The following is a 13080-nucleotide window of genomic DNA, read 5'->3' as shown; positions in this document are numbered from 1 at the left end:
ACCCGCACTGTAAACATGCAGTTTCTTTAGTCCCCACCGGCCGGGAAAGGGAGAACATGCAGGGCTGTTCTCTATCCACTCTCGCCAGAACTAACAGAACCCCTGGCCTGATATTCTTCAGGAAGAACTCAATGGCTGAAAGGATGCGACCAGCAGAAAGGTGCTACTGTGTTTTCACAAAAGAAAGTCCAGCTGCGGCGCCAAGAGCCAGATTGCACAGGGACAGGGCTCAGAAGAGCCCTGGCCTGCCGAGACTGGAAAGGCACCGCCGACGCGGGTGCTGCTCGCTCAGGGCGCTGGGATGGCGAAGCTGGTCCGTCCTGGTCATCCGCTCCCACCCCGCGGGGACCAGGCCGTTCCGGCCTCCTCCTTCTCTCCTTTGCCACCTTGGGCGGCGAGCCTGACAGCACACTTGCTAATGACAGTTCAGGGGCAAAATGGGTGGGAGCTGTCCCTCCTCCCTCTCACGCCACGCGGCCACCCCTCCCCCTCCCCCGCAACCCTGGGCGCCCTACAGCGCATCAGGGCAGCGAGAGAGGCCAGGCTGCCCTCTGCCCGGCCCCCACTGCACGGCCGTCCCTGGAGAGCTGATCTGACTGCGGAGTTCGACTATGACAGCTTGGGGCGGAAAGGGGGCAGTCCTCCCTTCCCACCCCAGCCCCGCGGTGACCCAGACGCCGCTCGGGCCTCGGCCTGCCCTGCATCTCGCCGGCCGGGAGCAGCAGGAGGACCCGGCGCGGCTTCTCCGACGCTGGGCCGGGCTCTCCCCACCGCAGCAGCTGCGCGGGGCTGGGCGCGGCAGGCGGGGAGGGGCGCGGCGGTGCCAGCTGCGGGAGGGGCGGCGGGAGGGGCGGCGGGAGAGCCGGTCTCGCCGCGCGGCTTCGGGTTTCCACAGGCGAGCGATTGTGCAAGAGCACCTCGGAAAACAAGCGGAGCCCATAAACAAAGCCACGTGGGCTCCGGGCCGGGGGCGGGCTTAGAGCAGGCGGCTCTTCCGGCAACAAAGCGCGGCGGCCAGGCGCCGGGATAAATACCGCGCGGGGCAGCGGCGCAGCACTCGGGCGGCGCGACGCTCCGTGCGACCCTGCCCAGCGCCAGCGTTCTCTGCCAGCTCAGGGCACCCCGCTCTGCTCCTCCAAATCCGCGGCCCCCACCGCGTTTCTCTGCACCCGCTTTCCTCGCCGCCCCCCGCCCCCCTGAGCGGGTGCTCGAGGCCGCCAGGCCGATAGCGTCTATCTGTCCGTCCAGTCTGTTCGTCGCGTCCCCTCGCCGGTGTCATGCCATTCCTCGGACAGGACTGGCGGTCCCCGGGCCAGAGTTGGGTGAAGACGGCCGACGGCTGGAAGCGCTTCCTGGATGAGAAGAGCGGCAGCTTTGTAGGCGACCTCAGCAGGTGAGGGGACACGCCACCACCCTCCAGCCCGCAGAAACGACCGGAGCTGGTTTGGGGTCGCGGGGCAGAGGAATGAAGGGTGAGGGCCAGGCGGGGCTGGGGCAGGCCGAGGAGGGAGCCCTGACCAGGCGGCCGGGTGAGTTGCCCGCAATTCTGTAGAGGTCGCCCGAGCACGAGCTCCGAGTTTGGTTCAAGGTCAGCGTCCCCAAGTGGGCATCACTCCTTGGAGCCCCGGATCTCTCGGAGAATTTGATGACAATCGTCGACCATGTCCCCAGACGCTCAAATTTACGCACATTACTCTAGGGGTTCCCGAACCCAGATTAGGACCCTGCCTTAGGGACCCCGGAGTGGAGCCGTTTGCGTGTGTCCGGGCGCGGGCGAGTGGCAGCGCGCCGTTCACCGCCGGGTCGCGGGGCGCGGTGGGCGCGGGCCGGGAGATGGGATCCGACGCCGGCCCTGCCCAGAGCGCCCCCTGTTTCTTCCCACGCGCCGCTGGGTGGGCAGGGAGTTATGAGTAACCAGGAAGCTGCGGCGACAAGACCGGCCAGATGGTTGTTCAGGGACCTGCGCTTGTCGGGGGTCCCGAGCGGTGGTCAGCGGCCAGGGATGCAGAGATCAAACCCACAGCCCTCTGCTTGCCGGAGGACCATCCATTTGCAGCTGTTTCCTCAACTGACCGGTCCGGTCCGTCTTCTTCCTCACTGTTCAGTGATGCAAACCCATTTCAGTGCGGCTTATCCGCTGCAGAAGGCCCACCTGGCTGCCGAGGGGAGCATTATTTTTAAAATCTTATTTACGCCAGATCATGATTTAGTTTATTTGCAGGGGCAAAAAAGACCAACTCGTGTCATCAGACGGTATCTTTTAGAGAATCAAATGACTAATTATGTCTAAATTATTCCCCCTCAACAAATAGGAAGGGGTAGAGTAGAAACTTCCTTTCTTTCCTAAGGAATGATGATCTGCTAGTTTGGCTTTTGGTTCTGTGTAGAGGTTCAGGTTCTTTTTAGGAAAGTGCAGCAGTGGCGCCCATAATGGCGCACCCACATGTAACTGTAGGGTCTCCTGGGCGGGGAGCCAGTTACTGGGTTCAGCAGGAGAGAATTTAACATGCAGACCTTCTAGTTGTAGAGTAGTCACACTGTCCCTGCCCCAGAAGATAAGCTGGTATCGCTCTCCTTTAGAAATAAATGGCAGTGCTTCTTTCTCCACACAGTAAGAAGATCTGAAGATAGTTTTAACTTACCTCAAAAGTTCAGACTAGGCTGGGATCAGGTAGCTGGTCTCCTTTCTTGTCCCTTTGCCTCCTTTCTTTCCTCCCATTTGGCACCCTCTGAGCCAGAACTGTCAAGTTCACCATCAGCAAAGGTCATCAGTAGAGTGACCACCTGTGGTTACTGGGTGAGTCATTGTTTAGGAATCATTTGGTAGCCTCCTAGCAAAGCAACTGGCTGTTTGTTTGCAGGGTATTTTTTTTTTCCCAGCAATTGTAAACAAACCCTTCCTTACTTAGCATGAGAAGCCTGCCAACTTCTTAAAAGCCTTTGGCCTTCCGAGGCCTGGGCTGGTGATCTCAGGTCTCCCCACTGTTTTCCGTCCTGGTGTCAGCTTCTCTGTGAGGTCAGCTTTGGGCTGAGTGCCTGCCCGCACAGGTGATGCTGAATACTTCTCTTGTGGTGAGAAAACAAAAGGCAGACCCTTCAAAGGGGGTGGGGAGGCTGTTAAAAAAGACTACAGAGGCAAGGTATACTTCTCTAATTCCAGGTGCAGGCCTGTGAACTGCCCAAATAAGAGGCAGGAGAAGGACGCATTTAGCATTTTTCAGTGTGGCCGTTTTGTTTAATGTTGACCCCGGCTGGTCTGCACAACACACCCACCCTGAACTCTGCCTGCCGTTCTCCCTGTGGCCGTCCAGCTGCAAGTCAGGGCTAAGCGAACAGAACAAAATGGGAGAAGTTAAGATAAGCATCAAACAGGACCCCTGTTTGAAAAAGGGGAACGTAGGCAGGGTGGAATGAGGCAGGGTGGGCCACGGTGGCTCAGCAGGCAGAGTTCTCTCCTGCCGTGCCAGAGACCTGGGTTCGATTCCCGGTGCCTGCCCATGCAAAAAAAAAATTGATGGGACAAATTAAAATCTTCCAGAGAAGGAGCTCAGCATGAGTTGGGGTGGTCCAAGAGTGCCTCGGGGAGGTGGAGATTGAAGTGTCCCCCACCCCCTGGGGCCTCCCTCACACCCTGAGGCCCCGCTGCCCACCCCACCCCCAGGATGAGTAATCTAACAGGTCTGAGCTTCAGCCTCACTTCTCCCAGCCTACACTTCTGCAGTTGAAAACTCTGTGGCTTTACCTTACACCTAAGGCTGAACCAGGAAGCAGGAAGTTTACTTGGTGCCCTGGATGAGTGGTGCATAATAAAATAAAAATAATAGTTAAGATTTTATAGAGTGCTTACTATAGGCAGCCAGGCACTGCTCTAAGGGCTTTATACACAAAGTTGTTTCACCAGTGCAGTCCAGGCACTGGGCCTGGGAGTTTGGCAATTTGAGTATGTATTGCAGCAAATTAGTTTAGAAATCTCATTGGCCTTAATCAAACTTCGTATAACTTCAAATAGGTTCTTTGGAATAAGCGGCAACTTTCAAAAGGGCTGCTATTGCAATTGAAATGAGAAATAAAGGGTTTTTTTTTTTCCCCTTCCCTTCCTTTGTCTCTACTGCCAAAGTGGTCTTATTTTGAAATCCTTCTACCTTTCCTAAAGTTGTCTCAAGTATCTTGGTATGTGTCTGATTGTAGTGTAGGGGAGGGAGAGATCTTTTCTTTATTCTGGCACAGGCGTATAAAAATCAGGATTAGTAAGAACTGACTGCCAAGTAACGATGTGTTGGCTATTACTGAATTTAGTGAAGAAATCAGCCTCTTTAAGATGGTTTATGCTCAGTTCTTTTTTTTAAAATTAAATACTGTGGTTCCTAAATGGCAGTGGTTTTACTTGTTAAAAATTCAGTTGCAATTTTCCATTGGCTTTGCATTTCCTTGAAATGGACATAATTGAACTCTCGAAATAGCCTCTAACTGAGTTGATTATTGCTTAAAAGAAAACATGTAAGTAGGCAACACAAATACACCCCATGGCCCTCCCTTCCAGGCCCTTCCAGCGGAGTCCAAAACCTAAAACCAAGTGAAAAGCACAGGGTTTCTCTTTGGTTAAAGCTTTTCAGCATTCTGCAGCATGACAGCATCATTCATTATGTAAATTCTTCTCACACTAGCTTTTGAAATGACTCACTCTGGCTTAAGGCAGGTTATTGTTTCTGTGAGGAAAGCAAGTGCTCAAATTCCTTTGAGAAATGTTTTCAGTTAGAAAAGAGTAAGATGAAATATAAGTATTTTAAATTTCTAAGAAATGGTCACAATCTAGATCCAAGCAATGAAAATTTTCTGCTGAATCTTACGTGTGTGATTGAGAATAGGACAGCTTCGTTTTATGGTTCTCTGTATGTGGAGTTTATACTGTAGGTATTTATTGTCTGTGGTTGTAAGCATGTGTGCTCCTTTAAAAATAAGCCTTGATGTGGTATTTTTTGCATGCAAAACGTTCTAGATTTGCTTTCTAAAGCTGTTCTAGGCTTCAGTACATCATGAACCAGTCAAGTGACCTTCCATCTCTTCCCCTTTTCGTCAACTTCAGTTGAAATTTCTTAAGTTAGCCTCAGGGACTGAGAGTTCTGTTCTCCCTTTGTCCTGCCCCTCTTTTCCTCCTGACCTTGGAGCAGATAACTGGCTGGCCTGTACTTTTGTACCCCTAGAGTCAGTTAAGTGGACAGACACTCATATGTCAAACAAAGCCTGACCCCAAAACTCACCCCTGGCTTGCTTAAGCGAGTGCTGCCAAGGGAAGGACATTTCTGCTATAATCCATCTGAAACCTAAAAATAACTTGTTTCCCTAAATTAAAAGGAGACGGCTAAAGATATTTCAAGCTTGGTCTTAAGAAGAAGGATCAACCAATGATTGCTTATCCATCAAGTTTCTCTCTAAGGGTGCAGAAAAGCAGCACTGAGTATACCTGTGATAATCATGTACAAGCATTTTTAGCAAGATACTTATTCTACTAATTGATGCGTTAACGTGAGAGACGATTACAACAGGATACTGAAAATTGATTCAAACCCTCTTTTCTACCATTTACACAGTGCCAGTGGAATGGGGAAGTACAGGTGGGCCCATTTCACCCAACGAATGTATGGCCAAAAAAAAGATATAAATCATATCACATTTTAAATCCAGCAGGGAAGCTACCATATATTGGTTGTTTAACAAAAATCCTCTGATTTATGTTTACTAGGTGACATTCTAAATTCCGCCTTGAATATACATACCCCATGGGAGTTGGGGTCTGGGAGACCTAGCATCTCATTATGCCTCACTGTATCTCCTGCCTCCCTTCTGTGGAAGCTATTCGGAGATTTCCCTTGCAGTTACCTAGGGCAGTCGGACAGAACTCGATCAGCCCCTCCCCCTGCCAAGCGATAGTTCAGCCAACTAAGGGAATCACGCCCCTGACCTGAGATGAACCTGCCCATCCTTCAATCACCTGTGAATTGGGAAGGGACATTCTATTTCTGTTTAGCCCTTATAGATTTATGAATTATGAATGTAGCTTGTTTCAATTAGGACCCACGCTCTTCACCTCGCAGCATGGCACCTAGTGTTAGTAAAGAAACTACATGAAACCTAAACAACTAGTGTATAGACTAAGTATCTCCTAGAAAGGAGGGTGGTAAGTCAGAGTTTTGTAAATGTGATGTTTTAAAGACATGATAGGAAGATGCTAGCTTTAAAAAAGTTTAAATGAGTGAATTGTATGGTAGGTGAACTATATCTCGATGAACTTGGGCTTTTGCAAAATGAAGGCATTGTGTATTTCAGTGATACCAATAATCACACCCCTCCACCCCCATTCATCATTCGTGCGTAAAGTAATATTGTAGTACCCTGCATTGCTCTTGTCAGAGAGTTTGTGCTGTGTGTGGAACACAATGGCAGGCACTGTTGGGGAATTCAAAAGAAGTAGAAGCTCCCATCCCTGCCTTCCACTCAGCTGTGACAATATTTTGTCCTAATAGAAGTCTGTGTGTGTGTAAACTTTGGAGTGATTATTTTGTTTTATTTTGTTTGAGGAGGGTGTGTGTGTTATAACCCAGTAAGCTATTTACAGGAGCAGTGCCTATTAAAGTTGAGCTGTTACACTCATCTCCTGTCCTCTGTTATTCATAGCTACTGCAACAAGGAGGTATACAATAAGGAAAATCTTTTCAACAGCCTCAATTATGATGTGGCAGCCAAGAAGAGAAAGAAGGACATGCTGAATAGCAAAACCAAAACTCAGTGTAAGTCATTTGTTTTGAATTTAAGAAGAAAACTGTTTGAAGATAGTTATGATTGGTTCTTGAAAAAAAAGAAATCATACCTTGTGTGTTAAATATCTACCTTAATATTTACCATGTCACTGACAGAAGTTACAGGGATCTTTGCACTCAAAAACCTGGCTGGGCGTTTATAAGGGAGATTTATGTCATCTTTATGATACTGTTTATAAATCATTTCCCCCCTACTTGTCACTTGTGTTTGGCATAGGGAAATATAGTTACTTTATAGTGACATGGTTGACTGAATCAGTTCCAGTGTGTACTTTTATTTTGAATTGTGTTTTGAGGCCTTGAAAAAGGTTTTTGCTTCTCCCTCTTTCCTTATATAAATACTAGTCATGTTTCTAGATGCTGCAAGTATTAACAGAGTATAGAATGCTATTAATAAGCATGATTTACAGATCTTTAGTTTAATCCATCTGTACTGCATGATTTCTTCATGTTATTTCATCTGTTTTATTTCTACTTTTTAATGGTCTTGTATAAGATTTAGATTTGGCAATTAGAACTAACTAGTACTTGGTATTAGAATTTTCTTAATTTTCAGTTTTGGTATCCTAAATATGGCCCTCAAATATTTGGAGTGCTTCAAAGCCAATTATAGCTGCAATATTTATGTACTGCAAAAATTAGGTATTCAATTCATCTTAGATTATCAGTAGAGTCTTTGTATTTTTTTTTTGTCAAAACTTGTAAAACTTCTGGATACATGTAAAAGAAAGTACACTTTAAATCTTGGGCATGTTGCAAATTATAAAATTGTGATTTTGGTTTTTTTTGTCTCTAGATTTCCACCAAGAAAAATGGATCTATGTTCACAAAGGAAGTACTAAAGAGGTGAGTATCCCTGCACTTATTAAACAGTTATGCTTAGCCTTCTGCCTCCCCATGACAGGGAAGGGGGAATTGGGCAACAGTGTTGCTTCAGATCATGTGCCTCTGCCTGTCTCTTTGGGTGTGGGTGCTGGTGGCCACAGCCAGCTACCGAGCCAGCCTGCAGAATTTGGGGCTACAAAGAGACAGAGAAAGAAGCAGAAGTCACTAGGTGGATTCTGAATCACTCAGTGAGATAATGTATGTAGAGTGCTTTATAAAAATTAATATGCCCATCTCAAATGTATCACTGTACTGCCTTGGGCTTTGCCTAGAGGACTGTGTCTCCCTTTTGTTCTAAGATCTCTTCAGACTTCAACTAGGATAACTTTTAGCCCTGGAAAATAAATGTGGCAGAGGTCTTCAGTGCCTGCTCAGTGTGAGGGACCAGGATAGATGTGGAAAGGGACAGCATATTATAACAACTACATTTGGATGGCACTTTAGAAACCCTTTTAGGTACATTTTCTCTCTGCACACGCATTTGCCGAAATAACCATGGCACGAGGCAGTGTGAATGGAGGATGAGATCTGTCATTGTCATTGTCAGGGGCCTCGAGGAGCATCTAGATCCATGACTTGGGGCGTAGAGAGGGTGGGTGATATACATATCTAAGACCACCCCGATACTTGGAGCAGAGCTGGGACTGCCAGCCAGGGCTCAAAACTCACGATTCCTTGTACATCCATAGGTAAAGGGTCACAGCTTCTTTTGCTTCCTTATGAAGCCTTAAAAACTCTTTTGATGCCCATAATGAGCAAAGCTCTAGAAACACAAGGCCAGGTGGGAGGCAGAGTTGGCACGGGGAAGCCTCATTCTCCTCCCTCGAATCCGTCACAATCACCATCCCTCATTGGACCACACATCATAGCTTCAGCTCCCAACCTATCCTACTTTTGATTTTCCCAGACAAGTGTGAACAGAGAGCCAGGGCCCAGGTGGTACAGGTCATGAAAATGGGAGGTTTAACGTGTAAATCAGAGACTCCAGCGGCTGTTGGCTGTGTTAGCCATCATCCTTGTGACTCACGGGGATTTCCAGAAAGAGCCAACCATGGGGGAACACATGGCCAAAGGTCCACGAAGGCAGTCATCAAGCTTGTCCAGTAGGTCTGTGTAGATGGTCACGGAGAATGGCCTCAGTGTGACTGGAATCATCACTGCACCCTCTGTTTTCACGTTCAGCGCCATGGATACTGCACTCTGGGGGAAGCTTTCAACAGACTGGATTTCTCAACTGCTATTCTGGATTCCAGGCGATTCAACTATGTGGTTCGGGTAAGTTTCAAGAACCCACAGGTTTATCTAGACTCTCTCAAGGTAATTTGTTTCTTCTGTTTATCCTGAAGTAGTTTCCACCCAAAATAACTTTATAGGGGCCTGAGAATTTTGAGGAAAGCAGAAAGTAGCTTCCTCAACGCTGCTCGCCCCCCCCCCCCCAACTTTAAGTTTCTATGGGAGCCTGAGACAGGCCCCACCAGACACCTCATCAGTCCTCTTGAGTGAGCCGTTCATTCCCCGCCTCCTGCCCAGCCCAGCCCAGGCCTTACAATGGGAGCATGCTGCAAGCAGGGCAGGCTGTGGCAACCACCTTAGCAAGAGAGAGTTTAGCAGTAAGCAAGCCATGAAGCATGTAGGTTTGTTTTAAAATTTTTTCCACAACTCTGTTCTCCCTGTCCTCCCTCTTGTCATGCTCCAGCTGACTTCAGGGTCAGCTTGAGAATTATCTAACCCCTAGGCATTCCTGACTTAGGCCACGAAACCTAGTTCAAAGGCCTGTCTTTCCCCACTACTCTCTCTCACCCCCACCCCCATGTGGTCATAGTGCTCAGTCCCATGTTTACTAAATCTTGACACTTAGACACTACCTGCTTAAGTCATTTACTTTCCAATTGAAATCTTATTTTAGGGGGTAAAAAAAAAAAGGCATTTTAAATGCACTTTAGCAACATATTAATGATAAAGGTAGTACAACAAATCATTTTGATTAACCATGGCTTTGCTGGTTTATTTGTTGTTTTTCTCCCTGAGCTCCTCTTGTGCATTTTTATCAGTGGTTCAACCTGGGAGGTAGCAGCTGTCTGGGTTTTAGGTTTTGAAGTAGGAGGGAATTTTCCCCCTGTGGGTGAGGGTTGATTTGGTTTTTGTTTACCTCTCCCTGGGTTGTTGTGCTTCTGAGTGCCATGTTATCGGGTCAGATGATTCCAAAGGCTCAGCCAGAGCGATGACATTTAATCCCCCTTGAGGCCCGAATCACTCACCTGTCACCTGGGCGATGCAGGCCTGGCCATCTGAACTGACCTGATGAAACCCAGGCCTTCTTGTAGGTTGGGAACTCTGAGCTGAGTCTGTGACCATGAGAGCCAAACTGTGTGTCCTTCAGTGAGCCCTTATCCCAGTCCAAAAAGGAATGAAAATAAGAGACCTTTTTGAGCAAAGTGTTCACTTTATTCAGGGTGACTCTGCCAGTTCAGGGAGGTGACCCTGCCGTGGCTGCGTCCAGGTGGCTGGAGCAGGAAACTCTTGTTCACTGAGAACAGGAATAATTTCCACCTTCTCAGTGAACAGGGATAATTTCCACCTTCTAGGTATTCAAGGAAGACACCTAGATCTTTGTCTTTATTAGAAACTGACCATCAAAATTATCCATTTTTAGCTGGTTCTCCTTCCTGTTTTTCCTTTCACAATAAAACTAAGCAAATGAACAAAGATCATAAGGGCTAAAATCTACTTACTGTACTTTTTGTGCATTATCTCATTTTATACTTTCCATAACCCCATGATATGCAGATACTTTTGTCATCTCCATTTAAAGAGAAGGAGGGGCCACAAGTTAAAATGGCTTGTCCAAAGTCACAAAGATACATTAAGTGTAGAAAGCAGGATTTGAAATGTGGGCAGTGTCACAGCTCATTCTCTTAACTGCTACAATACATCTTTTGTAAGCAGAGGTGACTCAGCCCAGAATTTAAAGAAACACACCTCGAGGTCAGATCCCAGCTCCACTACCTTCAAGCTGTGTCAACCTCTCTAAGACTCAGTTTCGTCTATGTAAGAGGGACCTATAATTGTCTTAACTTTGTAGTGTAGCTGTAAAGCTCCGTGATATTTCACATATGGAAGTACTTTGCCCACCAGAACCCACTCTGCAAAGTTAGCTACTAATATTTCTTATTACCCACTTACCATTTGCTGCTGATTCCCCCTAAACTTATGTGTTGCTTCCATTTAATCAATTTAAAAAATGTTTTTCTATTTGAAAACATAACTGGGGAATCTTGCATTTGATTGCGAGTCAGCACAAAGAACTTATGTCTGATTGTATCTAATTATTTAGACACTTCCCCTTAAATAATCTTAAAGTTAAAGGAATTGTTGAATGCTTTCAAAGTTATTACTAGGTTCAAAAGTAGTGGAAGAATATTCCTATTTTGGAAAGAGCAGGTTTTTTTCCCCCTTCACTGTTACAGTTCCTCTGTAATTTGAAAAATAATATGTTATTTTTACAAAAAGCCTAAAACATTTTAATGACGTGTACTGTGTTTTGAGGTTTTTCTTCCAAGGAATTTAATACACTTCTCATATATTCTTTGTATCCTAAAACCAACTCTGCAGAATACACCCGTGTTATCCCCATCTTACTACTTTGACCTAATGGTGTTTTAATACTACAATTCCTTGGTTCCATTAATAAACTAAACAAACTTTGAGGGCCATTTTTTTTAAGTTATATTTTTTAATCTCTCTAAAGCCAAAGTACATTTTAAAAAATTTGTAGTGTTTATATTGGCTGTCATTTTTTTTAAAAAGAGAGACATGCAGAAGCAATAAAAGAGATGGTCAGCACTGCTATCTTAAAATATTATGATTTTTATTGGCTAGCACAAAAATTATGTGGAATTTTTGGAATCAGAAAAATGCGGACTATAAATTGGAGAGACTTTTATATAGCTTTAGTGCCTTATTTTAATTGACTTCAGGCTGCCCTCATTGTCCCTGCCCCTTCCCCCACACACTCCCAATAATTTGAATACAATTTTAACTATAGGTTTTTAAGATGATTTCAAATCTTTAGAAGCAGCAAGTTACCCATTTGTAGAAGGCCATAAAAAATAAATTAAAAAGCTTTACCCTAAGCCTCAAGAGCAACACATTTTGGAAATTCCCCTAGGGAGCTGGAGAGGCACGGGCAGGGGGGTGGGGGGATGGAGGGGCTGCGCCTTGGCAACCGAGAAGAGGCGAGTGCCAACTAAGTCAGGGCACTGGGAGGCCAGGGAAGAAAGTGGGTCTCCAGCATGAGCCTGGGAGAGTGTCAGAGACCACACACAAACTTGCATCCCTCTGAGTGAGGCTCCCAGCCTGGCTGCATAATTGAGCAACTGCTGGAACTTGCTAGAATAAGGAAGCTTCTGACTTAATTAGTGTCCGGTAGTGCCCAGGCATTTGTCTTCAGAATCCCCCAGGTGATTGCAGTGTGCTTAAAGTTTGCAGCCACCTCAAAAGACACAGCCGTGGGTTATAGTTTACCAGGGGTGGTGGGGCAGGAAGAAGGGAGTACAGCTTAATGGGTGAGCAGTTTCTCTTTGAGGTGATGAGTAGGAGGGGCAATGGATGGTAGTGCAATATTGTAAATAGAATTAATACTAAATTAAAACCACTGAATGTGGTTAAAATGGGAGATTTTGTGCTTTATATCAGTTATAACAATAAAAGGCTTTTACAAAAGCTGCTTTGGAACCCAAATGTTATATTCTGCATAAGGAGTTTTTAAACAAGATACTGAGGCAATATATTCTAGATACGACTTCTGAGGAATACACCATCATCTATCAGGAATGTGGTCACATAAAAGGAATCTCTGTCCCTCCCACGGAGATTTAAAGTTGAACTGAGTGAGTCCAACTTAAAGTTCAAGACTTAGTAGCTGTGAGACCTTCTGCAAATCACTTTCTCTCTCCAAACTATACAACTAGGATAATCAGATCTATTTGATGCATTTTGTGAACTGAAAAAAAATGTGACGAGGAAAAAAAGTAATGGGTATGAAGAAGATTTATAAATTTCAAAATGCATTATAACTTATTTTTCAGAATAGAAGTAGGATTTAATCATATGCAGTCACCTTTCCTGGATCTTTAAGCTCTGGTCTCAATTCATAGGCCAGATACGATCGAGGCAAATATTGTGTATTTGAAGTGGGACTTCTGGAGTACTTAAAATTGCTGTTAAATTTTAAAATCCTTATGTTCCCCTTGGTGAGGCTGAGTGACACAAAACACCAACATTTACCCAGACTGCCCCTGCGCCCCAGTGTGTCAGTGGAGAAAACTGTATTATTGATGTGGGATGGAATCATGATACGGGATGAAAAGTGAGCCTTACT

At 45.9% G+C, this 13080-nt stretch overlaps 1 protein-coding gene and 1 long non-coding RNA gene across 2 annotated transcripts in view; one reads left to right on the top strand and one right to left on the bottom strand.

Moving 5' to 3' along the window:
- The window catches only part of LOC143689019 (uncharacterized), a 104869-nt gene extending 101901 nt beyond the window's left edge, over positions 1-2968 (bottom strand). The window contains exon 1 of the long non-coding RNA XR_013178470.1: positions 2643-2968. This is a non-coding gene — a long non-coding RNA (uncharacterized LOC143689019). The remainder of the gene's footprint in view (positions 1-2642) is intronic.
- Positions 1031-13080, top strand: part of FBXO32 (F-box protein 32) — a 36287-nt gene continuing 24237 nt past the window's right edge. Inside the window, exons 1-4 of the mRNA XM_077167589.1 lie at positions 1031-1393; positions 6673-6785; positions 7612-7661; positions 8883-8975. Coding sequence (XP_077023704.1) covers positions 1278-1393; positions 6673-6785; positions 7612-7661; positions 8883-8975 — 372 coding nt within the window. The 5' untranslated portion in view covers positions 1031-1277. The remainder of the gene's footprint in view (positions 1394-6672; positions 6786-7611; positions 7662-8882; positions 8976-13080) is intronic.

The sequence above is a fragment of the Tamandua tetradactyla genome, chromosome 6, assembly GCF_023851605.1.
Source record: "Tamandua tetradactyla isolate mTamTet1 chromosome 6, mTamTet1.pri, whole genome shotgun sequence".
Lineage (NCBI taxonomy): Eukaryota > Metazoa > Chordata > Mammalia > Pilosa > Myrmecophagidae > Tamandua > Tamandua tetradactyla.
The sequence above is the reverse complement of the archived record's forward strand: the minus strand, read 5'-3'. Positions and strand labels throughout refer to the sequence as shown.